The sequence below is a fragment of the Magallana gigas genome, chromosome 6 (genome assembly GCF_963853765.1).
Source record: "Magallana gigas chromosome 6, xbMagGiga1.1, whole genome shotgun sequence".
Taxonomy (NCBI): Eukaryota; Metazoa; Mollusca; class Bivalvia; order Ostreida; family Ostreidae; genus Magallana; species Magallana gigas.
Window position 1 is genome coordinate 34,516,316 of NC_088858.1, and position 26,025 is coordinate 34,542,340.

General features: G+C 32.4%; 3 protein-coding genes, 1 long non-coding RNA gene and 1 other non-coding gene across 10 annotated transcripts; 2 read left to right on the top strand and 3 right to left on the bottom strand.

Moving 5' to 3' along the window:
• Nucleotides 1-415: 415 nt before the first annotated feature.
• LOC105337443 (uncharacterized) lies at nucleotides 416-2,204 on the bottom strand. Its single transcript, XR_010715137.1, has 3 exons — nucleotides 2,152-2,204; nucleotides 1,646-1,812; nucleotides 416-856 (listed from the first exon to the last, which is right to left on the bottom strand). It is a non-coding gene; the product is annotated as an uncharacterized protein (transcript).
• A 5,089-nt stretch (nucleotides 2,205-7,293) lies between these two features.
• LOC105337444 (uncharacterized) lies at nucleotides 7,294-8,745 on the bottom strand. The gene is made up of 3 exons (XR_010715138.1): nucleotides 8,679-8,745; nucleotides 8,046-8,221; nucleotides 7,294-7,743 (listed from the first exon to the last, which is right to left on the bottom strand). It is a non-coding gene; the product is annotated as an uncharacterized lncRNA (long non-coding RNA).
• Nucleotides 8,746-11,544: 2,799 nt separating this feature from the next.
• On the bottom strand, nucleotides 11,545-13,313 carry LOC105326753 (complement C1q subcomponent subunit A). The gene is made up of 3 exons (XM_011426935.4): nucleotides 13,227-13,313; nucleotides 12,516-12,700; nucleotides 11,545-12,078 (listed from the first exon to the last, which is right to left on the bottom strand). The coding sequence occupies exons 1-3, from the start codon at nucleotides 13,301-13,303 to the stop codon at nucleotides 11,684-11,686; spliced, it is 657 nt and encodes a 218-aa protein (XP_011425237.4). The 5' UTR covers nucleotides 13,304-13,313; the 3' UTR covers nucleotides 11,545-11,683.
• Nucleotides 13,314-14,329: 1,016 nt separating this feature from the next.
• Nucleotides 14,330-19,021, top strand: LOC105326739 (RNA-binding protein lark). 5 transcript variants are annotated; one of them, XR_010715161.1, is made up of 10 exons: nucleotides 14,330-14,482; nucleotides 15,649-15,789; nucleotides 16,209-16,292; nucleotides 16,443-16,522; nucleotides 16,659-16,682; nucleotides 16,866-17,132; nucleotides 17,239-17,277; nucleotides 18,211-18,331; nucleotides 18,773-18,840; nucleotides 18,947-19,021. XR_010715161.1 is itself a non-coding variant. In XM_020066571.3 (8 exons), exons 1-8 carry the CDS (start codon nucleotides 14,369-14,371, stop codon nucleotides 17,508-17,510), a joined length of 822 nt encoding a protein of 273 aa, XP_019922130.2. In that variant the 5' UTR covers nucleotides 14,330-14,368; the 3' UTR covers nucleotides 17,511-17,851. The 5 variants fall into 5 exon arrangements, 1 of the variants encoding a protein (XP_019922130.2); XR_010715160.1 differs by having other exon boundaries at nucleotides 18,211-18,321; XR_010715159.1 differs by having other exon boundaries at nucleotides 18,251-18,331.
• A 4,400-nt stretch (nucleotides 19,022-23,421) lies between these two features.
• On the top strand, nucleotides 23,422-26,025 carry LOC105326738 (protein qua-1). 2 transcript variants are annotated; one of them, XM_034469307.2, is made up of 3 exons: nucleotides 23,422-24,135; nucleotides 24,560-25,604; nucleotides 25,703-26,025. In XM_034469307.2, the coding sequence occupies exons 2-3, from the start codon at nucleotides 24,560-24,562 to the stop codon at nucleotides 25,732-25,734; spliced, it is 1,077 nt and encodes a 358-aa protein (XP_034325198.2). In that variant the 5' UTR covers nucleotides 23,422-24,135; the 3' UTR covers nucleotides 25,735-26,025. The 2 variants fall into 2 exon arrangements, with proteins under 2 accessions (XP_034325198.2, XP_011425213.4); XM_011426911.4 differs by lacking the exon at nucleotides 23,422-24,135 and having other exon boundaries at nucleotides 24,403-25,604.

Here is a 26,025-nt window from a genome sequence, read left to right on the forward strand (position 1 = left end):
TTTGAATTGAATTGTGTTAATCATGGATATATTTTGTTTAAACAATAATATGATTTTGCTTTTTTCATAACATCTGTCATAGAATAAAAACTGATTTTGATATACTTAGAATATCGATGACAGTGAACCTAGATAGGTGATGCCTTACCAAGTTCAATTGTTTGAAATAATTATTTACTTATTTTAAAATTGATTGATTTATCAAAAAGAAACAGTTTAGGCCCTAGTATAAAACCGCTCCGCAAATTCTAGCAAACAGTGCTCCAACACAATTCATCTGTGCAGATAGTCGGTGTTCAATGAATTATTCCCTAAATCAAAATCAAAATTCAGATAGGAATAATCAACTTTAATCCTCCGAATAAGTAAAACAAACAAAATTTTCTGTCCTTTGTTTACTATTATTAACAGTGAACAAAACATCTTATTCAATAGAATTTAACAGACATAAAATTTTATTTTAATTACAGTTTATAACCAGAAAACGACGTATAAAGTCTAAATATATTAGCTGGACCTTGGTAAACTCCAATCCAAACTCTATCTTCTTTCTGAAGTTTTACAATTGTCATTTTGCTACAGGGAAGGTATATTCGAGAATGCCCGCCGCTACAATAGATCCATGATTTTAACTGGTTGTTTACGACAAGAGACGTGAAGGCATTTTGACCTGTCCATGCAAGAGTTGTCTAATCAAACACGTAGATCCCGCCGCTAGGGGCCGTGAAAATTCCGGTAGAGGCGTTGTATCCTAGTCCTTCGTTCAAATCAATTGTTTTGAACACAACCCGTGCTTTGTCGGCAAGATTTCTTTTATCTTCTTTTAAACGAACATCAAAAGCAACCACTCGATAATCTGAAATTAAGTTTTAAGATCTGTACAAAATAAATGTTATGTACAGATGTTTTACAATAATTTGATATTCGGATAGCAATACTAGTAACAGAAATTGTGATAGAAAACAAATTTAATAAAATGAGAATATGAAACTGCTGGCTCCCAAAAATTATAACGAAAGACTAAAAGTAATGAAGAATTTATGGTGTGGTTTCCTTTTGTTTATCGGGTGTATGAATTATAGAAGTTGTAATAAAACGTTTTAAAATGACATTGCGGTATGTACATGGCTGCCCCAGTTAAAATAGACGTATAAATGTTTGTCGGCTTGACGGGGATGATCTAATTTCTATGGCTTGAACATTGTCAATTTCTAAAGTCTGTTTTATGCTGATTTTTAAAAAAAGTTTACGTCTGGGTTTTTTTTTTCAAAGAAGAGCTTTTGTATTAGTGATTGTAGTTTAGTGCATATTTTCCGCGAACTAGTTTTATGAATAACAGGTTTAGATATACAGATAATTTGCAATACATGTATAGATCCACCAAACGGAGCACACATTTAAATGACAAAAATATTATTTTGCAATCTAGCAGAAAATATTATCTTACATGAACTCATTCATATAGGCATTTTAAACGACATGGTTGCCATTTTAAAACAGTATGGGAAATGTGTAAATGTTAAAAAAAAAAGTTTATAAAATTAAAAACATCATTTTTAAAAAATTGTAATAAAACAAAGCATGATCAAAGCATAACTCTATAATGAAAATCATATTCTTGTTAATTAATTTGTTATATTCATACTTAGCTCAGTACAGTTGTTTCTGACAAATCCGACAGCCAAACAAGTCTCTTCCACGCTTTTGTAATCCTCTCTGAATAATTTCAGACCTGGTTTTGGTGACACTTTGTCACACAATCCACATTGTATTGTGATCATCAGAACGACGAATGTCCAAAACATCCTAAACCTTATCAAATTTGACAATGTTAAAAATATCAGAAACAATTAAGATACTCTTTTATTTTTATGAGCATTAATATTTCTTAGAAAACAGAATACTTGCTCGGATAAACCAAGAGTAAATTTCAAATAATCACATAGTAATCATATGACAAAGTTTCATGCAAACATATTACAGTCGAGGAAATCAACTAACCATGCTAAAAATGTATCCTCCCAAATATTTTAAGTTATCATACTAGGTTGAAAGCAATAATTAATAATATTGTGAAAATACTTATTAAAAAAACCAAATGATATATGTTTAAAACAAACAAATCAGTTAAATTTTAAATTTAGTACGTACTTGTACGTAAGGCAAATAAGTCTAACCGGTAAATGATCTTCAGTAAATGCACGATAAGATTGAGGAACCATTATTATATATAATACTTTATAAAAGGAAAAACATCATTTTACCTTTTGTAACAGCTTGGACATTAAATTGAAATATAACACTAAACCTGACATATAAAACAGCAATTTATATTTTTTTTATTAGGATGTCAAATGATTATTTATGTTTAACTTAACCCGCAAGTGGATGTTAAGGAGAAATTGACCTATTGAGAAACAAACTCCAATATTTTATTTTTCAAGTTCAATTTTCCATTTTGCAAGTAAAATACTGCGATAAATAGAAATACGATTTTTAGGGCACATATATTTTCAAAATACTACGGGTACTCGATGGTATTGTCTTTACATCTGAATAGAAAAATCATTTAACGGCTAGTCTTAATGTGGCTTGAATAATGGTTTCAAAGTTGCTTTCTGTAACGTAGCTCGTGGGTTTGCTGACGTCACAATTGGAAACGACGTAAAGAGTTGACCGTCATAGTAAACTGATGAGATATTTACAAGCATAAATGAAAATATTTCAAAAAGCTTAAATGCAGTTTATTACTGTTTATACAAACTTTTATAATATCAAGTGCTGAAAATTTAAAGATGTCACATACTTTGTCACATTTTGTTCTATAAAGTCTGAGTGTGCTTTGGAACTCTTCCATTTAAAATCATGTTTTAGAATAGACAAGTAAATTAATTAAACTGTATGCATTAACTTCTCTTTTTTTAACAATTACAATTTCCGTAATTTTAACTACCGATCAAATTTTTTAAAATACTTTTGGATTGAGCTAATTATTTTATACGATTACAAACTTATTATGTCAGTAGCCGCCTGGCAATTTTTTTTTTTGCATTGATTGATTCAGAGTGTCATAAAAGCAAAAATAGCAATTTTCTGTATCTTGACAGCCTTACAATAATTGCATTTGTGCATTTGATAACATTCATAATAATGTCTAATTAGTATTTACATATTCTAAAATGTGTTAATCTGCTAGTCTTGTCAATAAATACATTTCAATTTTTTGGTTCTCAGACGTAAGGAAATGATGACGTCGGGCTAACATCGTAATGAAAACATAAGGTTTTGAGAAATCTTTCAAATCTTTAAAGTTGTTTTGCCAAAAATTGGCCGAGAACATGTACACATACTGATTATTTTTCATGAATTGATTCATAATTATCTCCTCTGTTATTGTGTTAAGTATAAATAATTTCGTCTGAATCGTTTAAAGGTTTGGAACACAGTTTTGTAATGCGTTTTTCGACTTAGATGTACAGTTGACGATATATGTCATTGAAATGGCGTTGCTTGATTTTATCAATGACACTGTATTTGAAACACGATAACCTTATTACCGCGCAAACGAATCTCAAATAAATTTTAGAAATAAAACTCTGAAACCTATGGATCACGTGGACAAATTTTCAAGGTAGGTTTTCTCACAAGCAGGTAAACCCGCGAGATACCTTTTAAAGTCAATCATTTGTGATAATGGTAATACTTTTGCTGCTTTTAAATACTGCTGACCCTTACGGTCTATCTGAACGCCACTCATTCTACCTACTGTTCACACTTTGACACTGAGGGGAAGGATCAGGCCATGACCACAGCTTCTACGAGAGGGGAGTGGCCATCATCTCCTCAGATATAGGATAAATGTAGCCATTACCAACTCTAGTGTTGATGATGTTTTACTTACTATATAAAAATGCATGTTAACAATTTTATTGGGATATATCATTTGAAAAAAAGACGGATTATGAAAAGATTTTTCATTGTCTTTACTATTCTCTGCATGACACATCAAGGAAAAAAAGGCTTAATGTACTGCTATTAACTTTTTAGGTTATTAGTTATGGCTATATTATGTACTTGGAATGTTGAAGAGGCGGGTGACCCTCCCTGACTATCTAAACGCCACTCGTTCCAACCTGTTGTTCAAGCTGGACTTTGACACGGAGGGAAAAAATCAAGCAAGGACCAAAATTCATCTCCTTGCTGTACATTGTAGCTTCACTATTGCCATTTTGCTGCAGGAATGCTCAGTTTTATTAATCGCGTCATGACAATAGTTCTATGGCTATACTGGCCGTTCACTGTAAGAGAAGTCTATGCATATAGACCTTTCCATGCATGCACTGTCCAGTCAAATACGGAGATCCAATAGGGACCCTGAAGATTCTGATAGAGGCATCGTATCCAATTCCTTCGTTTAAATCAACGCGTTAGAACACAACCCGAGTTTTTTTCCAGCAAGATTGCTTTTATAATCCCTCACGCAAACACCAAAAGCAGCAACCTTGTGATCTAAAATTAAAAAAAAATTAAGTGCGACAGTGGGTAGACACATCGACTGTTGTTATAATTTGTGAGAGTTGAAACCTACTTTGAAGATAATTATAGTGATTTTGTTTAATATGAATAAAAATATAATGTTTTATTCTTAATCTTATCAATAAAAAAACAAAGTTTACCTAAATTATACAAATGCATTCTAAAGAATGCAAGGAACCATTAGTGACTGATTATTAATTTGTATTATACTAGCTCAAGTTAAAGAGCATGAATGGATAATGCAGGAAGGACAAAAATAGGTCAACAGGATATTGATTTTTCAAACGAGAGACTTTAACTGCAGTTAAAAGGGCACGAATCGTTCATTGTCTGTCTTAATGTTTTGTTATTCATCATAATTGTGAAAATGACAGTATTTGCCGTCTTGAATAGTCTTCTCTTTTAATCAATAACATCAACAACAAGTGGGTGTAATGTAACACAATGCGAAATATCCCGTCGATATATATATATATATATATATATATATATATATATATATATATATATATATATATATATATATATATATATATATCGACGGGATATTGTATTTATATCAAAATAAAGCATGCATGTAGCGGAACATTCACTGCAGTTGGGTATAGGAGGAAAAGATACTACAAAGTCTGTCCCTTATCTGCTCAGGAAGACTTCCTTATAAGGCAGTCTCCCTTGTAAAGTTTCACCAAGTTTCACCATGACAAATATCTCACTCTTAACATTTGATCCTAACATTTCGATGCGATGATTATTTTAAAATGCATTTTCCCGCTTATGATTTTACCATTTCACCAGCCGTCGTCAATCTTTAATAAGTTTTTGTTAAAAATGTTTTCCCTTTTTTTCAATGTTTTATAAAAATCAAATACCTATTGCAAAATTGTTCTGTGGCTATACGGTTTACGTATTTTGTCGATCAGTCGATTTAGGTTTAATAGCATTGTTGTGTCATTGTATTTTTTCCGGAATTTTATTTTCTCCCCATGCTGATTTTTGTTTTTCTTTATATACTTCCGTGTTTGAAGCACGAGTTTCGGACACAAGTCCCTTCAACAATTTTCATCCTGAGTTATTAGTCCCCTACCGGTTTCACCGGAGGGGACTATAGCTTTCCTCTGCGCCCGTCAGTCCGTCTGTCCGTCCGTCCGTCTGACTGTCCGTCCGTCTGTCTGTCCCACTTCAGTTTTCCACTGTTTTTTTCTTTATGCGTTGGACGAATGATATGAAACTTGCTGAGCAGCTTCAAAATATCAAACTGCAGATCAAGTTTTTACTTTTGTAGCGTTTGGTTGACATATTTTCAAGAAAATTAATTTTTTATATTCCAATTTTTTAATGTTCGGGTTCGTTATCGGGCTCGGTTTGTATTAAATAAACGAGGAAAGTATGTTGTCAGTAATAATACCGTGCATTACTTGGACCATTCCTTTTATTGTTTCTAACAAACAAATAAGTTCTGTAAAATAGTATCAAGCATTGTGTTGTAAATTTAATCGACAGGGTTTTTTGTATTGTTACAATCGGGTTCGTTATCGGGTTGGTCTGTTGAGACGGTAAGAAATGATAATTCTGCATAACAGTGCATTGTTTTCACAAATTTCTACAAACCGGTAGGGGACATGTATTGCTTATGCAATACTCTCAGAATGCTTGTTTTAATAGGCAACCATGTAAGTTTAAAACATTATAAGTAGTATATGCTGGTGTTAATTTTCATAATGTGTCGGTAATAAGACAGAAATTTGGTTTATATCTGTAATTAACGATATCGCTATTTTTAGTATCATGCTACTTGTATTTTCAGTGCAGATTTTTCTAGGCCTTTTATGTAGAACCATAAACAGATGATGATTTGATAACTATGTATAATTTTGGTATATGAACAGTTCATTTATTGTTGGTATAATTTTCCAGCTTTCACAGAATGTCCCACAAAAGGACTGGTGTCTGTTTCCAGACGTGTTGTATTGAATAAACCGATAATGATACAGAATCTTTGGGATATTTTGTATTACTGACTAAACAAGCATTGAACAAAAAAAAAACGGAGCGGAATGACAACACATCCCGGCTGTTCCATTCTTGTAACTCTTTTATTGTTAATACATCATAACAAAAATTCTACAGAAAATGGATAAATTCATTATTAGTATAAGATAGCATATGCAAGAAAAAAAAGCATTCAAGGGACAACTGATGAGTAAATCGAAATACAATATTAAAATATAAATAGATCGAGTCTGAAAGTTGCCAACTGAGCTTGTCTTGTTACTGTTAAAAATATAACAAGAAACATTTCAAAGCAAAACAGCTCACAAAATTGTCGAAATAAGAATGATATTTTTTTCTTTGTGCAATCCTATATGAATGTGCTCTTCCAGGGACTTCTCTCAGTTCAATTCAATGCAAGCTTTTTAAAGTGAATCAACACGACCCCCACCCCTCGGAAGATTGGCTATACAGTGAGCCTTCTCCCGGGGAAATTTCATTATATAGCCATGCTTTCGGGGAGGGGGTACACTATTTACCACCCCCTCTGCCCCTTTGTACCAAGACTTTCCCTCTCAAGTATACTCTCATGATTAGTCATCTTCATTATAAAAACATTTTTTTCTGTATACCAACGTTTAAGTTTCAAATTGCTTTAGTTTCAAGCTGATTAATTCTTTGATTTTAGATTTATCCCTGCTCAAGTGTTTCAAATATAAATGTCAAAGTTTATTATCATTAACAGTAAAATTTCGAAACAATGAGTAGTTCTAAAATTAACTTTTATTCAATATATTTAAAAGGATCAGTCTGTATAATTTGATTACAGTTTATAACCAGAAAATGAGGTATATCTGCTATACATATAAGCTGTTTGAGTGAAAACTCCGATCCAAACTTTGTCTCCTTGCTTTAGCTTCACAATCGTCATTTTGCTACATGGAAGCACAATTTTGGATTCCTCGTCACGACAATGGTTCCATGATTTATACTCGTCATTAACGACGAGTGAAGTAAAGGCTGCTTGACGTCCAAAAGCAGCAGTTGTCCAGTCAAACACGTAAATCCCGCCGCTAGGAGCCGTGAAGATTCCGGTAGAGCCGTTGTATCCCTGTCCTTCGTTTAGATCAATTGTTTCAAACACAACCCGGGTTTTTGTGGCAAGGTTTCTTTTAATATCTTTTAATCGGACATCAAAAGCAACCACCTGATTATCTAAAATTGAGTTTGTATAAATGTGTAAAATATTCTTGACAAGTTATACATTCTGTATCTAATTAAAGTATATCATTCAGTTAATGAAAATTTCTCATTCCGTCTATTTGTTTAAGAATTCGGAATGATGGCAGTGCATGTTTAAAATACAGTAACACAGTGATGATTACGTATTGCAGATTTTTAAATCCATCATTTTATTCCTTTCATTTAGTAAAATAATCTTGCAATAACAAAGCATATAAAAAGATACAGATAAAATTTTGTAAAATATTTAATTTTGCAAATAAAAATATTCTTACTCGTCTTAATGTCCTTCCTACAGTTGTTCCTGACAAATCCAACAGCCAAACAGGTCTCTTCCACGCTTTTATAATCCTCTCTGAATAATTTCAGACCTGGTTTTGGTGACACTTTGTTACACCATCCACATTGTATTGTGATCATCAAAACGACGAATGTCCAAAACATCCTAAAACTTAATATTTAGATTTATTCGTATAAGATTCTCTCTTACTTAAATGAGCATGCATTGATCAACGTTTTCATAGAAAACAGAATACTTGCTCGGATAAACCGAGAGTAAATTTCAACCAATCACATACTAATTAATAACAAAGCTTCATGCATTTACGGATATGCAAACATATTACAGTCGAGGAAATGAATTAACCATGGATTGATTTTTTTTATATATTATACATTTATAAATGTTCTAGTCTTAGCATAATAGCTCACCACAATACGCAAAAATTATCTTTAATTAAGTATTTACATGTATCTAACCATGAAGATTTTATCATCATCGAGAAGTCATCATGATATTAGATTGAAACCATTAATGAATAATATTTGTGAAGGTACATGTAAAAACAAATGATATATGTTTAAAACAAATAAATCAGTTGAATTTTAAATACAAATTTAGTACTCACGTCCTTGTAAATAAGACAAATAAGTCTAACCGATAAACGATCTCCAGTATATGTAAGATAAGATTGAGGAACCATTATAAATATAAATACTTTATTAAAGGAAAAACATTATTTGACCTTTTTGTAACAGCTTGGACATTAAATTGAAATATAACACAAAACCTGATATATAAAACAGCAATTTATATATTTTTTTTATTAGGATGTCAAATGATTATTTATGTTTAACTTAACCCATTAGTGGAGGTTAAGGAGAAATCAATCAAACACCTTTTTATTTTATTTTTTCAAGTTTAATTTTTCATGTTGCAAGTAAAATATTGCAATATGTAGAAATACGATTTTTAGAGCACATTTTTTTAAAATCATACTACAGGTACCGATAGTCGATGGGACTATCTTTACAACTGAATAGAAAAATTATATAACGGCTAGTCTTTATGTAACTTGAATTATGGTCTCAAAGCTGTTACTTTAATAATTCTCCTGTTAAGCTGTTTATTGACCTTTTAACGCTACATCTATTCACTGAATATTCATGGTTGACCAAACTTTAAATTATACACTCCAAATCAGACCAGGTTAAAAATATAATATACTCCATATAGCAAAATTTTTGTTAAATCATTAATACATGTATATATAGGAGTGTTTCTCTTTATCCTTTTACAAGTGTCTTCTAGTAAACTAGCCGAGAGAGTACTAGTATGTAAATATTCAAAAGACTTAAGATGACAATTACATGTTATAATTGTATAAGATACCAATAGTGTATTAGATAAAATCCTAATATATAATTATAAAAACGACGTCAAAATTGTAATTTTATAATTCTCTGTACTAAATATCAAGTATCAGCTGCAAGTGTTTGTAGTGTATCTTTCGCGCTCATTAAACGATAAACTATTTCCAAGTCTTTTAAAGTCAATCATTTTTGATGATGATAATACTTTAACTGCTTTTAAGTACTGCTGACCCTTACGGTCTATCTGAACGCCACACATTCTACCTGCTGTTCACACTTTGACACTGAGGGGAAGGATCGGGCCAGGACTTCTACGAGAGGAGAGCGGCCATCATCTCCTCAAATATTGGATAAATGTGACCATAGCCAACTCTAGTGTTGTCTGACTCACAATTACCAGATGTTTATATAATGTATTAAAATGCATGTTAACACTTTTATCGGCTTAAGTATTGAGAAATACTATTTGAAGAAAAAAAAGACGGATTGTGAAAATATTTTTCATTGTATTTACTATTCTCTGCACGGCACATCAATGAAAATGCTTACTGTACTGCTATTAACTTATTAGGTTACTTTTATATATATATATATATATATATATATATATATATATATATATATATATATATATATATATATATATATATATATATATATATATATATATAATGCATTTCAAATGTTGAAGTGGCGGGTAACCCTTCCTGTCTGTCTAAACGCCACTCGTTCCAACCTGCTGTCCATGCTGGACTTCGACACAGCCGGACAGATCGGGCAAGGATCACAACTTCAAAAAATGGGGAATATTCATGTTCTCTTTAGACCTGGGAGAGATGTGGCCATTACCAACCCCAGTGTTGTCTGCCTGAAAATTACCAGAATCCTTTTATATGACAGTATTTTTCTTCGGTCGAGTGTATATTTTCTCCTTATGTTTGCGTTGGAAATCTTCTTCTAATACACTTAGCCTATTTATGCGCCATGGTCACTAGAATATCTATTAAAATTGTGAATGAAAACTTAATGCTTTGTATCCATTTAATGTCACTGTCTACCATTCATAAACTGTATTTCATTTGTTAAAGAGTTAAGCAATTTGTATTATTTTCACAATTAAGAAAATCTCAATCATAGAGTAAAATTTTTATGGATTTTTCTTAAATTTTCAAAAAATATTCAATGGGCATTAACTCAAAAAGTAGGTCATTGACCTACTTTTTTGAAAGTGAAGAATAACACTTCCATGTAAGGTCTATAACACACAATAGTTGGGTTTTCATTATCATCTGTTGATTTTTTTTTCATTCTGAGTAAACGTCATCCTTAACTCGACAATGATAATAATCAAAGTAGATGTACTTGGACTAATTTTTATGGATATTTCATTAAATAATTCAACGGTAGATGTAAATGTAAACAATAAAATACTTTCTTTGGATTTTTAAACTGCTTTTAGCGCTTTAGCATAGTGCAATGCATTTAGCAACCTCATTGCAACATTTATTCAATTATTTGTAATAAGAAGTGATTTATTTATTAAAATGTGCGTTATTTTCAACATTCCGAGATTATAATGCTATGATAATTTCTTTATTGGTTAAAACTCAGCTCAAATGAGAAGAAATAAAAACACCCGTCTGATGCAAAGTTCTATAGAAAAGATACCCACCTCTTTCGTATGTAATGAGAGAGGATTTCACCTTTGTTACGACTTGTGTTCAACACAAATGTATGAAGGTCTGATTTTAAGGTTAAGTTTGGTTAGATAATATATAAATAGTGCCTGTTTGGGATGGTAACTGTTGAAATTTACACCCCGAGACAACCATTGTCAACCGAGGGGTGTCAATTTCAACAGTTACCCTCCCAAACAGGCACTATTTATTTTATTATACTGAATGTCTTAATTTTAAAGAGAATTTTACTGCTTTTATATAGAAATGAATTGAATTCTAAGACAAACCGTACGTGCATAATTTACGCGCATGTAACATTTCGTAATGTTATCCGTTGCCAAGTGTGTTGCTAACGCTGAGGGTAATAGAACGGATTACCAACTTCGTCTAAACCAATCAGATTTCAGTATTTAACATGAAAGTATAATAATAGAAAATGTTTTAAACAGGGCGTGTATCATAAGTTTATTGCTCGAAACATCAAACAAGAAAACTCCACATCAACATCAGTACAAAATAATTCAATTATAATAACTAAATTAAATATTCGTACTAGAAGGGCTTTTCAGTCTGTATTTCGTTTATAGATTATAACCAGAAAATGAAGAATACGTTTCATATAAGTTAGCCTTTCCCATGAAAACTCCGACCCAAACTTTATCTCCTTGATTTAGTTTCACCGCTGTCATTTTGCTACAAGGAAGCCATATTTTGGATGTACTAGAATCATGACAATGGTTCCATGATTTCAACTTGTCATTCACGACAAGTGAAGTATAGGCTGATAACCCTCCCCATGTAAGAGTTGTCCAATAAAACACGTAGACTCCACCGCTAGGGGTCGTGAAGATTCCTGTAGAGGCGTTGTATCCCAGTCCTTCGTTCAGATAAACTTTTCCGAACACAATCCGCCCATTTCTGCCAAGGTTATTTACACGTCTGTTTAGCCGAGCATCAAAAGCTACCACCCGACGATCTAAAATTAAGTTTGTAAAAAAAATTAATTAATTTAAAAAGCCTTCACATGAAAGTAAGTCAATTATTCATGCAATGTTAATACTTAATATTAGTGTTCTTTCAGGTATAATTTGTTTTAACAAATAGAATATTCTACATGATTATTTTGAAATAGTCATTTTTTTTTTACATTAAATTCGTTAAGATAAAATGAATTATATCAGATTAAATATCAAATTAAAGTGTATCATACAGTTTAAAATGCCATGCTCATTTTATTTATGTTATCATTTATATGAAATATATATAAATTAAGAATTATATGTGGTTATTTTAACCAATTTTTTTAAAAATTTTAATCATAAAACAATAAAATTCGTGTAAAATTACAGCATTATCAAAATACAATATATACACACAGACAATATCTTGTAAAATACTAGTAAATAAAAATACTCTGCAGACTCGTCCCCCTCCTAGTATCCTTTCTACAGTTGTCTCTTACAAATCCAACAGCCTCACAAGTTTCTTCCACGCTTTTGTAATCCTCTCTGAATAATTTCAGGCCTGGCTTTGGTGACATTTTGTCACACCATCCACAATGTATTGTGACCATCAGTACGGCAAATGTCAACAACATCCTGAAACAAAAATGGTATCGAATAAAACCAAATTAATATATAATGTTACGGAGACATCCCCTGGGGTAATTATTGTTTATAAAGTGGTGGTATGAAAGCTAGGTATGATAAGGTTGCAGTTCCTGTTACTGTTGTTGACAATATATTATAATTGTGTATTTGATTAATTTTGATAGAACTGTTCATGGTGGACGCTGAAATCAACATCTCTAACCCCTTGAACAATAGACTATGCTAGAATGATATTAATTTGGATACATTTTCAATGAAAGTATGGACTCGTCTTAGTACATGTATATTAGTACACTACAAGAGAGTTGATCTAAAATCTGCAATTAGTGTACTGAAGAGTTTAATGGGATAAATGGTTGACATAGAAAACGTTCAAAGGCGGTGAAGATTAATCTGAAGAAAAAAACTTAATTTTTTTTTCTATTTTCATTTCATATAATTGGGTGATATTAAAATATCGTATGATTACTTTACAATATAAAATTTGCGCATATTAAACAATTTCAGTACTTACTTTTCATTTAACGGCAATTTGCGGTCTAACCGATGAATGTGATGTAGAGTTTGTCCGAAGAATCGTCGTACATACATTTATATAAATACTAAAATAAGAAGGAAAATATCAGTTTACGTGTTTGACAGCTTGAATATTAATTAAAATGCAATATAATATTATAACAGTAAAAGCTAAAAGTAAATGGGTTAAAATTATACATTTTTTTTTTTTAGAAAAACGTAAACGTATAGATATCTAACCTTTTGAAACAATTATATTTATATTTAAATCAATTTCTTTATTTCTATATAAAAACAACTAAAAAAAAACAAAACAAAAAAAACAACAACTGATTATAAGCAGTTGATGAACTGGATATATACAGTTCAGTCGATAAGGTTTTTGACAATAGAACAAAGATAAACTATAAGGTTAAAAATTACATTGAATGTATTGTGAAATTTTTAAAATCTTTTCTTCGTTATGTTATTTGCTTTAATACCATTGAAAAGGGATTTATGCTTCGTTATACTTTGCTTTTATGAGTTTACTCAAGATTCAGGCACGTACATGTAGCATCGGGGGGGGGGACCACTTTTTTTTCGCAGCAATTAATTATTTTAAATTATTTACCATAAAAAATAGAACATGGAGTTGTCCCCCCCCCCCACTTTTTGGGAAGAAATTAGGAGTGAATTTGAAGTTATAGATATACTACCCCCCCCCCCCCCCCCGACAGATTAGGACTTTGAAGATTTTGGAAAATTCACACCCCCCCCCTATTTTTTTTTTTTGCTTGTCAAAATCTGTTTGGATGAGTCTGTCCCCCCCCCCCCCCCCACCTTCAAAAAACGTACGATACTACGTGCCTGAGATTCATTGATTGATTTATTGATTGGTTTATCATTTCTAGCCATGTTGAACAAGAATGAAAGAGATGACAAGTAACATGTATATACGTTATATTACCATTGAAAATGAGCCCTCCCCACCCCCACCCCCTCCCCCGGTCCCCGGATTAAGGTAAAGGTTGACGAAATGTTTTGTTGGTGGGAAAAGTCTGCACCCCCTCCCCACACACGTTCAGAACCAATGTTGCGTGTCTATTACTTTACTTTATATGTCTGTATTTATGAGGTAGCTTATATTAAAAAAAAATAATGAATTTGATGTCAGTGTTCATTAGCAAAGAAAAATTTAAGTACGAGTTATCTAAAATAATTTGCCTCGTTTTGAAACGTATCTGGACGCGTGAGAAAGAAAGAGGAGCAGAGGTATATTCTATGGTTTAGTGTCTCATTCTGAATATAAAACCCAATCTGCAAGAGCAAAGAGTGACCATTTATCGACTAACCATGTCATAGTCTATCTGTAAACTATATACATGTTAAAATTTAGTTGCCAATCCTATTTTTTTTTCCTTTCTTTGTTATCTCCGCGCAAAAACGAAAGAAGGAAACTAAATTTCATTTCAATATACTTAGATTATTGCTGCGGAGGTATTTTCTGAGAATCTTTGCATTATAAACTCAGTAGGTAACTGTTAGCATAACTTATGACCACCATTAATGGATTATTTACGTTTCTAAATTCGAGGTCCGCGAGGGGGTGTTACAGGAAAAAAATCAAATTGATGAATCACGTATCGAAATTGAGATCACCCATATGAATAGTCAGTTTGAAAAATACATGTATAACAAAGCTGTATGAGGGTTAACGTTAAAATCAGATTGAGCACATTTTTTTTATGGTTTTTGACTTCGGATCAGAGGCCAATTGCCTGTTTAAAGAACACCTATTTGTCGTATATTTATCATTTTGATCATATCTGCTTACATTCATAGAGTGATAGAAAAATTTGTGTTGGTTAATACTGTATGTAATCCACACTGCTGTACTCTGACTTATACAAATGTTGTATTATTTAATGCTCTTTTTAGAGAAAAATAAAACCAGTTGGGCTTCCTTTCTAACCATAGAATTTATCTATAGTTCCTATACATAAAATTCTCAGTTGCAATTCACACTTCAAAAATGTGCTCTGACAGAACATTTGATTGCGGCAACCTCAAAGTGATATTACTGTCTTGGAGGTTTTGTTAGTTCTGTCAGAGACATAAATGTTATTTATGTCTCTGGTTCTGTATTAAAAAATTGTTTAACAAAATGTAACTTGCAGGTTACATATTTTATATCAGATTCTGTTAGTTCTGCGTTGTGTCATTAATCTAAAATTCTCAATGCTGTCAGAATTGTCATTCCAAGTGTTAATAAATTCTTAATATTCATTCACAATGGCCTAAATAAAGCCTTGTAAAGCTAGCTAATATATTAAATGATTAATCGAAACATTGACCTTTGAAACATTAAAGTTATTGGGGTCCAAGTTATTGTATACTGTATACCAAGTAATTTTTTAACAAATATTTTCTTATTGTAGTTCAGAATGCCACCCTCAATATCTACAAAGTTGTATATAGGGAATTTACCTGAAACATGCAGGAAAGCAGATCTACAAAAAATGTTTGAAGCCTATGGGAAGGTTATTGAATGTGACATCGTCAGAAATTACTGTTTTATTGTAAGTTGAAAACTTTCGGAGAAAATAAAAACACTTTAAAGGTCTTTTGTTTGTTAACATTTTGTATGATTACCCACTTGGGGTGTAGATTTGTATATATGACTTATTGATAAATTTTTAAAGATTTTTGATTCGAAACAATTAAGTTTTTGCAATAAATCAATGCATTACATGTGTCTATATTTAGTATTCCATGTATCAGAAATACATGAACAACCAAAATATTCAGTATTTGTGTTTGTAATATTTAGTATCATGTTAACAGGAATAAATGATCTATGAAAATAATTTTAATTTGCAATAAGTGTGTTGACAGTTTTTCTGTTTCTGTATTCTGTTTAATAATGTACGTGTAGATGTGTTTTAGCAGATATAATTAGTTTTAAAGCTTATTAATTTCACATTTCTTTGTTTTGTAGCACTTTGAAAATCCAAATGAAGCCAAAATGGCACAAGCCAATTTAGATGGTGTAGATTTTGAGGGAGTGAAATTGAAAGTGGAGGTAATATGCCACATAGACAAAATGATTTTTAAAATAACTTTGTCCAAATCAATGGACTTTGTTCCCATGAATGTGGGTATTATACAGTAATGAACTGATGGTCACTTAGTGGGGAAAATAGATACTGACTTTTTATCTTGAATATCATAGATGTCCCACAGTAAAGTAAGACAGAAACCCGGAATGGGAGGGAAAGGAGAATGTTACAGATGTGGCAAAGAGGGACACTGGTAAGTCTGAAAAAGAAGAGCTGTATTTTTAGATATTGATTTGAGTCTCTAATATAAAATTGTAATTTTACAGAATTTGTCAAATTGTAGTATTTTCTGTCCTTAAATAAATAAGTTTGTTTGTTTTTCTGAATAGGTCAAAGGATTGTCCTAAAGGACCGTAAGTATAGATTTTGCAGATTTTGTCAGTAGAATGTATTATGATGTTTATTTGCATGGTGAAAATTGGGAGGCTTTCCAAACTAAAATGTATCACTTTGCATCTCATTTGTTTAACTAGATTCTTAAAGCTATTCTGCCAAGTAAGTATTTTAGTTCTTATGCCTTGAGGTTTTGATTGTAGATCCCGTGGAAAACCCAGAGGTCCAGAGCCCCCATACAGAGACCCTTACAGAGATCCATATGATCCTTACTACAGGGACAGGTACCTGCCCCCACCCCCTCCCCATGACAGATACAGGCCATATCCAGAGCCTTACGACAGGAGACCCCTCCCCCCACCCCCACCAAGAGATCCTTACTTCAGAGAGAGGGACCCATATGCTAGGCCACCTCCAGAGTACTATGGTCGTCGATCACCACCTCCTCCTCCAGTTAGACCCAGAGGAGAGTAAGTAAATTCTTAGAAGAAAATTTATCTGTTTTTACATTTTGCTGTTGAAAAGATGTAAATGATCATATTTTTTATTGTATTTTTTGTGATTTATTTTTTCCAGTGATCCATATTATGACTCTTATTACTCCAGAAGGTCAAGGTGAGAGATTATACAGTTCATGACCTTTGATTGTTGTTAATAAGGAAGAAAAATGATTAAGTTTGAATACTACACTAAAATAAAAAAATATATGATCAAAACAAACTTGTATATTTTAAATGATAAACTCCTTCACAGAATTGTTATTTATTGTGAACAGCTACCCTATGCCACCACCTCCGGGAACTAATCGTTTGTCGCCACCTCGTAGCCGCGTCCCGGCACCTTATTGAACATCGCAGACCCGCGTCGGAGGCCAAAGATGGAACGCAGAAAAAAAAATTACGCTTTGATATTTTCATACGGACTTGTGAAACTCTGTCTTAGAGCTTTTGGTTGATAGAGAATAGATTTCATCCTAAATATGATTTATTAAAGAATAAGAAGAAATGAATGGACATAATTGTGCTAACTGACTCTACGCTTCTGACTGGACGAACTTGCTCGTGAACTTATCCAAGTCTACAATAGACTCTCAGTTTTAATTATTTTTATCGAATTTTCATACGTGTCATTTGTAAATACACTCATTGTTCATAATGAGAAAAAAAATAAAAAGAGTTTAAAAAAACATGCTTTTCTCTCGGTTTTGAATGATTTAGTAATTTCAGCTGATACGGGTATTCTCAGAGAGTATGGCCTTGATTTACGTGGATGAAATGAATGAAATAATATTGCGATCATCAAACTTTTGGTAAGAATGATATCGAGACGGTGAACCGCGCTGGACAGTGCGCTACTGTTTTGATTACTTAATTATTTGGTGCTTCCTCGTGTTTGTTAAAATATTGTCTTCCTATTATTGCATAGTGAATTGATAAATAGTCAAATTATACCGTAAATGATAAAGTATGCTTAAACGAATAAGACATGGATGTTTGGATACAACACATTGCTTGATGTTGTAAAACTTCATCTGTATTATTTAAACAGTAGACAGTTTGGCTGAGTGGCTGATTTCATTATCCTGCAGTGAGCCACCAGACTTGTTATTCCATGAAGACCCATACTACTTCCACCATCCAAGCTAGGACAAGACAACAGGTAATTTACTGTAAACCAACTTTTATTCGCATGCGAGAAATTTTGTGAAGTTTGCGAGAGCCTCCTTGTTGCAAATGCTTCTTGCTAGTCATAATTTGTATTTTATATATATATATGTCTCCAGTCGACATCTTAGACGCAAAATTTGTGGCCTCAAAATAGTTATAATCTCTTGTTAATCACAAATTAAAGTTGTTGCGAATAAAAGTTGGTTAAGAAGATTTAGTAATGCAATACATGTACTACATTTAGCTATACATTGTACTATTGCTCTCTGGGTATCAAATTTGAAAATGTGAAATCAGTGAGAGGGGCAGAAAGATTAATTTCATAAATGGGGTCTTTCTTTATTATTTACAAAATTAAAAGACCTCAATTTGACTTGATCCCTCCCAAAAGACTGATAGCGGTACATTTCAGGAAGTTTGATATGTATAATTCTATATTTTAGGTGGATTTTTGGGACCACAAGATCCAGAGAATAATTCCTCCAAACATTGGCGATGCTTAGTGTTCTAGGTATGTAGATGTTCCAAGAGAAATGTAGACTATTAAAACTGCAGTTGGAAATTCTTTACAAAGTGTGTCAACCCAAGATTTCATGATCTGCCTTTTTTCCCTACAGGTCAAAAGAACAGGGAAGCAGTCAATAAATTCATTTGTTATATATTTGTTAAATTAAAATGAATTTTAATTTTTATTTGTGTTAAGTTTTGTGTGAAGGTTTGATAATGACTAAACATATTCAATGGGAAGAGGGTCTTAAGATACATGCAACAGAGGTCGTTGTACATTAATGTGTAATACAATATATAACGTAGGCTCTGTGAGAAATTTATCAGATGTTCGAAATTTTTTGCGAGAATGATCAATCAAAGAACAGAAAGGCAAGCCATGCGATATGCATTTTGTATGCGAGGTTGTTACCTGGGATGCCCTTTTCAATATATAATTAATTTTAGTTGTAGTCGCGTGTGTCTTACAATGTAGGACTTAAATTGTCAGTGTGTTTGATGGATCTATGGAGCAAACGAAACTGCGGCACCCCTTAGAAAATGAAGGGAAAGTTATTGATTATAATGAGCTGAGCTTGCTGTGTACTGCAGTACATCTACCAAACGTTCTTTTCGTAAACTTGCGCGTGAAAAGACGACCGAATTAGAACCAAATTTTTAGCGACTCTTGAAAATGCACCAGTGTAATCTTTGGTTATCTTTTTCCTTTCCAATTGTTAAAGATAGGTTTAAATTCTCTGAATTTTAAAACTTTAATGTAACAGGTTATAACTCGTGCTGAGTTAACACTCAGAAATTATAACCTGTTACATTAAAGTTTTAAAATTCAGAGAATTTAAAACTATCTATAATTGTTATAGATAGTTTTAAATTCTCTGAATTTTAAAACTTTAATGTAACACAATTTCTAGCAAATCTCTCTCTCTCTCTCTCTCTCTCTCTCTCTCTCTCTCCAAAACTAGTCGCTAATATTAACATTGGGTGCTTATACTGCTAATGCTTGATGTAATTTTTCACTTTCCAAAAACTTGGTCGTAAAGCGTGTTTTAATGTGATTGTAAGTTGAACTTGATTGCTAGGTGTCGCAGAGGTTTTGATTCTATTTAATAATGACATTTGTTTCTTAAATCCCATAAATTACACTCAACCCATTTCATCGACCTATTTAATATTGACATGTGTTTCTTAAATCCAATAAAACACTTTCAACCCATTTGATCGACCTACAAATAGTGACCTTAGAAATACAAAACTATGTGGATCTTTCCGAAATTCTTGTCAGTTTTCTGATTTATTGGAAAGGTGCAAGATGTTGGATGAGCACACGTTGAAGGTACTTGTAACTAAAGTAATGCATTTCAAGGAGGCTGGGTGGTCAAAGATATGTCCATTAGTTTAAAAAAATGATGATTTTGGCCATTATTTGATATAGAAAAATCCAAGTATTTAAGATTTGAAATTAGGTTATTTGAAGAATATTTTCCCATATTTTTTGCAGAGTCCTCCGTCTAAAGGACATTAATATAATCTTAAAATGTTCACAACCATCCAACCATCGAAATCAATTTCAACTTTAGTGTAATTTCGAATGATTTATATGAAAAATTTGTACAACGCAATGCCCTTATTACCAAACACCTTCTTACCGTGATGTTCTTAAAAAAAATATTCGGTGTAGTGTATAAGCACTATTATTTGTGAAGACGCAGTTGAAAAGAAATTATGTAACTGCAGTGATTTTACAAGTACTAATGCATCAAAAGGATTTTATGTATTTATGCAAATCTGATAACATGCACGACCTGTTTTGCTGCCGCGAGAATGACATGACATGTACATTTGTATATATACATATGCATTCTAAATTATAGTGCGTTTCGAAACTTTTAAGAGTGTTGCAAATCTAGTACATTTAACGAAATGGGTCGTCAGATCCACAAGTATGTATCAGTTTTGAATACTATTTTTATTAGAACTGGTTTTGTAGTCCAATTCCACGATAGCATACAATATAACATATTATAGTATGTACTGAATAAGATGCATGAAAGAAGCTAGTACTGACGTCTTTCCAAAAGGCATACTTTTCCTCAACTGTCAAACAATATATAAAAGGCTTTTACTTTTGCGTAAAATTTTTACAAATGCAGATCGAGTTGCTTCCTCATCGAAAAGTGTTTTTAAAAAATGTGATGTACGTGTAATTATAGGACAGATGGAAAAAACGAATCTCATTTTCTTCTCATAAAATATATATTTTAATTGATAGGTATATATACTTGAACATGTATTTCTTTATGCTGTCATATATTTTCAGAAAATGTTGATAGAAGTTTGTTCCAACCACTACCATTGCCATACGAGAATATGAAAATATAAACAGGTTTATTTAAAAAGAATAAATATGGAGGCTAAAACTTAAGATTTAAAAAAAAACAACAATGAATTGTTCGTATAGAAGGAGTATTTCTTTAGTGGTCAGAACTTGGACGGGAGTCAAGTTTAATAAATGATATACAGAAAATCACTAGAAATACAATGTATGAAGGAGTTTTATAATATTCAGAAAAGGAAAGGGTTCGAAGATTTAAAGTTTTAAAATTCAGAGAATTTAAAACTATCTATAATTGTTATAGATAGTTTTAAATTCTCTGAATTTTAAAACTTTAATGTAACACAATTTCTAGCAAATCTCTCTCTCTCTCTCTCTCTCTCTCTCTCTCTCTCTCCAAAACTAGTCGCTAATATTAACATTGGGTGCTTATACTGCTAATGCTTGATGTAATTTTTCACTTTCCAAAAACTTGGTCGTAAAGCGTGTTTTAATGTGATTGTAAGTTGAACTTGATTGCTAGGTGTCGCAGAGGTTTTGATTCTATTTAATAATGACATTTGTTTCTTAAATCCCATAAATTACACTCAACCCATTTCATCGACCTATTTAATATTGACATGTGTTTCTTAAATCCAATAAAACACTTTCAACCCATTTGATCGACCTACAAATAGTGACCTTAGAAATACAAAACTATGTGGATCTTTCCGAAATTCTTGTCAGTTTTCTGATTTATTGGAAAGGTGCAAGATGTTGGATGAGCACACGTTGAAGGTACTTGTAACTAAAGTAATGCATTTCAAGGAGGCTGGGTGGTCAAAGATATGTCCATTAGTTTAAAAAAATGATGATTTTGGCCATTATTTGATATAGAAAAATCCAAGTATTTAAGATTTGAAATTAGGTTATTTGAAGAATATTTTCCCATATTTTTTGCAGAGTCCTCCGTCTAAAGGACATTAATATAATCTTAAAATGTTCACAACCATCCAACCATCGAAATCAATTTCAACTTTAGTGTAATTTCGAATGATTTATATGAAAAATTTGTACAACGCAATGCCCTTATTACCAAACACCTTCTTACCGTGATGTTCTTAAAAAAAATATTCGGTGTAGTGTATAAGCACTATTATTTGTGAAGACGCAGTTGAAAAGAAATTATGTAACTGCAGTGATTTTACAAGTACTAATGCATCAAAAGGATTTTATGTATTTATGCAAATCTGATAACATGCACGACCTGTTTTGCTGCCGCGAGAATGACATGACATGTACATTTGTATATATACATATGCATTCTAAATTATAGTGCGTTTCGAAACTTTTAAGAGTGTTGCAAATCTAGTACATTTAACGAAATGGGTCGTCAGATCCACAAGTATGTATCAGTTTTGAATACTATTTTTATTAGAACTGGTTTTGTAGTCCAATTCCACGATAGCATACAATATAACATATTATAGTATGTACTGAATAAGATGCATGAAAGAAGCTAGTACTGACGTCTTTCCAAAAGGCATACTTTTCCTCAACTGTCAAACAATATATAAAAGGCTTTTACTTTTGCGTAAAATTTTTACAAATGCAGATCGAGTTGCTTCCTCATCGAAAAGTGTTTTTAAAAAATGTGATGTACGTGTAATTATAGGACAGATGGAAAAAACGAATCTCATTTTCTTCTCATAAAATATATATTTTAATTGATAGGTATATATACTTGAACATGTATTTCTTTATGCTGTCATATATTTTCAGAAAATGTTGATAGAAGTTTGTTCCAACCACTACCATTGCCATACGAGAATATGAAAATATAAACAGGTTTATTTAAAAAGAATAAATATGGAGGCTAAAACTTAAGATTTAAAAAAAAACAACAATGAATTGTTCGTATAGAAGGAGTATTTCTTTAGTGGTCAGAACTTGGACGGGAGTCAAGTTTAATAAATGATATACAGAAAATCACTAGAAATACAATGTATGAAGGAGTTTTATAATATTCAGAAAAGGAAAGGGTTCGAAAAGTTAGATGATTTTTTTTAAACACAAAATATTAAGACTGTGTTTATATATATAAGTATTATTTATATAGCTGTAAATGTCAACAAGATACAATTTTTAAAAAAATTAAAAACCCTGTAAGAGTTCATTTTGATAAGGGCGAAAATAAATGTTAAATCACATTTCAAGGGATGATGAAATAAATGTTTTTTTAATGTTAATTCCGACATTATTTTAACCACAAAGAAATATTATGAGTGATTTACCTTCTCAAAAAAAAAAACGAAAAAAAAAAATCAGTACTCTACTGCTACCCCTTTATCCTATTATTAAAGTTGTTGAATTGAGTTGTTGAATTGATTTTTTGAATTTAGCAACATCTAACACAGAGAGAGATAAGGAAAAAAATATTCTCTCTCTCTCTCTCTCTCTCTCTCTCTCTCTCTCTCTCTCTCTCTCTCTGGTTAATTTTCTCGTTCAATCTCGTAATAATTTCCCATTTACCACCCAACTGGTACAGCCCACATTGTTGCATACATTAACTGCGTTCAAAATGGAAATAAATTGCATAAATGCGCGCACACCCTGTAGATGCATGCGCATATGGGGAGCAAATAAATAAGTTGATGGATGTGTACACATGCCTTAAAATTTTTTTTTGGATCGAACAACCGCAATATTTCTGACCTATTAGCTCCGCTTAATGAAAAAAAAAATTGTGAAACATATTGGCATATCACGTCAAATTCACTAATGTTTAAACCTTAAAAATAATTACAGGTAACCTTTTTAAATATACAGATGAGATGAACATTAAAGAATACGTTGCTAATTAATTCCAGATAATGATCCTTGATCTATTAATTGTATTGACAGATCACATGACCTTCGTTAAGTCTTTATAAATACAATTGGTCCATGAGCAGTTCTGCACACTTTAGAATTTACTTTTGACCAAAGGTACGTAAAAAAGTTATAATCTTTGAGTGTGAGAGGGTAGCTATATTTATATTCTCTCTCTCTCTCTCTCTCTCTCTCTCTCTCTCTCTCTCTCTCTCTCTCTCTCTCTCTCTCTCTGTGTCTCTCCCTCTATCTCATTTGAGAATGCTAATTAAATTTAAATAATTAGAGCAATTCAAAATGAAATTACAGTTACGCTTTTAAAATAGTGCTTTTTATTTTGAAATACATTTTGAAGCATATTTTATTTTTTGCAAGAAAAACCATTACGCAAATGATAAAATCTAGACAAATATCGTACAGGTTCGAACTGTGAGTTTAAGTTGATAAAATGTACTTTTAAATTATGTTAATTAATTATTCTTCGAAAAATGCTTTTTTAAGATTGATTTTCAAAATGTATCTATTCCCATTATCTGTACAGATGGACCAAAAAATGCTAACAATTGTGCTGCTGTGTTTATTACATTCGACCGGATCCCAGGTTATCATGGGTGGTCCTATGATGAATGGCCCTGTCCCAATGAATGGTCCAATCACTATGGTCCCAATCAATGGTGGCCCAGCCACCTCAATGGTTCCTGTTAGCGGCGTTCCTCCAAATATGATACCGACCAATGGCGGATCTCAAGAAACGGTTATGATAAATGGCATACCTATGAGACCGGTGGGAGAACCTCAGATAGTTGCCATTTCCCCACAGACGGGGTTACCTCTGTTCAACGGTAATGGGGATTTTAATGATGGCGACGGAAACGGCGAAACTGATGTAAGTGGCATACCAATGAGACCAGTGGGAAATTCTCAGTTAGTTGCTATGGTCACACCTCTGGGGTCCTCTCCATTCAATGGCATGGATAATGGAAATCAAGGGAGGATGAGAAACGGTTTTAGACCAGTCCGAGGCGGATCCAGCAGAAATGAAAACGGTGATAGAATGAGAGACAATGATAGATTCCAGGAAAGGAATGGTGGGTTCGAGGGAGAATCTAACGGTAATGGTGGCTTTGATGGTAGAAATGGTAGATTTGAAGATGAATTCAATGGCAACGGTGGAAATGGTGGATTTGATGGCGAATTTGACGGGAACGGTGGAAATGGAAATGGTGGAAACGGAGACAATTTCAACGAAAATGGTGGAAACGGAAATGGTGGAAACGGAAATGGTAGAAACAGAAACGGAAATGGTGGAAACGGAAATGGTAGAAACGGAAATGGTAGAAACCGAGACAATTTCAACGGAAATGGTGCTCCTTCTCAAAATGATTTTCCTGGAGACAATGTAGACATGATAGATGGTCGGCCAGGACTTGTAATGGTGCCTTTATCAGAAGGGCTACCTCGTTCTCAACTGCCAATGAGAAGGCTAATGATAGTGCCCCGCAGACGGCTTGTTTTCCTAAGACGTCCATCAAGAAGACTTGTTTTTATGCCTCCTTTAAGCATGACGCGGAGAAGGCTGCCAGTTTGTAAGTTTATTTCTTTAAAGATAGATTTATCGAGTGTGTTAATTAAAGGTATATGGCATATCATTGATGAAACATAACCTTTTTTTTATACATTTCAGATATGATGAACAGAAGAAGGGTTCTTTTATGAGCAGCTCTGACACTTCACCCAGAATCATTTAGAAATCATGAACATTAATCTTCGACGTTATCAAACGTGCATCTCTTGTATATATGTCATGTCACAAACTGTTTGTTGACTGTGTGTATTGACAGTCCTGATAGTTTACCTTCTCACATTTGTGTACATGCATTCGTGGTGTTTTTTTTAAATCCTGTTGATAATTTATTTTTTAAAAAGTCAACAACGTGTTTAATAATTCCTTTTATAACCAACATTATGTACTATAGATCTAGATCCATCGAAGCATCGTTATTTTGT

Excerpts from the sequence above, each read along its gene's own strand:
- LOC105326738 (XM_011426911.4), top strand. The coding sequence starts at position 24,482 with ATGTTAATTAATTATTCTTCGAAAAATGCTTTTTTAAGATTGATTTTC. Across the intron at positions 25,605-25,702 it reads GCGGAGAAGGCTGCCAGTTT|ATATGATGAACAGAAGAAGG; the intron begins GTAAGTTTATTT and ends TATACATTTCAG.
- LOC105326753 (XM_011426935.4), bottom strand. The coding sequence starts at position 13,303 with ATGTATGTACGACGATTCTTCGGACAAACTCTACATCACATTCATCGG. Across the intron at positions 12,701-13,226 it reads AAATTGCCGTTAAATGAAAA|GATGTTGTTGACATTTGCCG; the intron begins GTAAGTACTGAA and ends TTTTTGTTTCAG. Across the intron at positions 12,079-12,515 it reads GAGGGGGACGAGTCTGCAGA|ATCGTCGGGTGGTAGCTTTT; the intron begins GTATTTTTATTT and ends ACTTAATTTTAG.
- LOC105326739 (XM_020066571.3), top strand. The coding sequence starts at position 14,369 with ATGAATTTGATGTCAGTGTTCATTAGCAAAGAAAAATTTAAGTACGAG. Across the intron at positions 16,293-16,442 it reads GAGTGAAATTGAAAGTGGAG|ATGTCCCACAGTAAAGTAAG; the intron begins GTAATATGCCAC and ends TGAATATCATAG. Across the intron at positions 16,683-16,865 it reads AAGGATTGTCCTAAAGGACC|ATCCCGTGGAAAACCCAGAG; the intron begins GTAAGTATAGAT and ends TTTTGATTGTAG.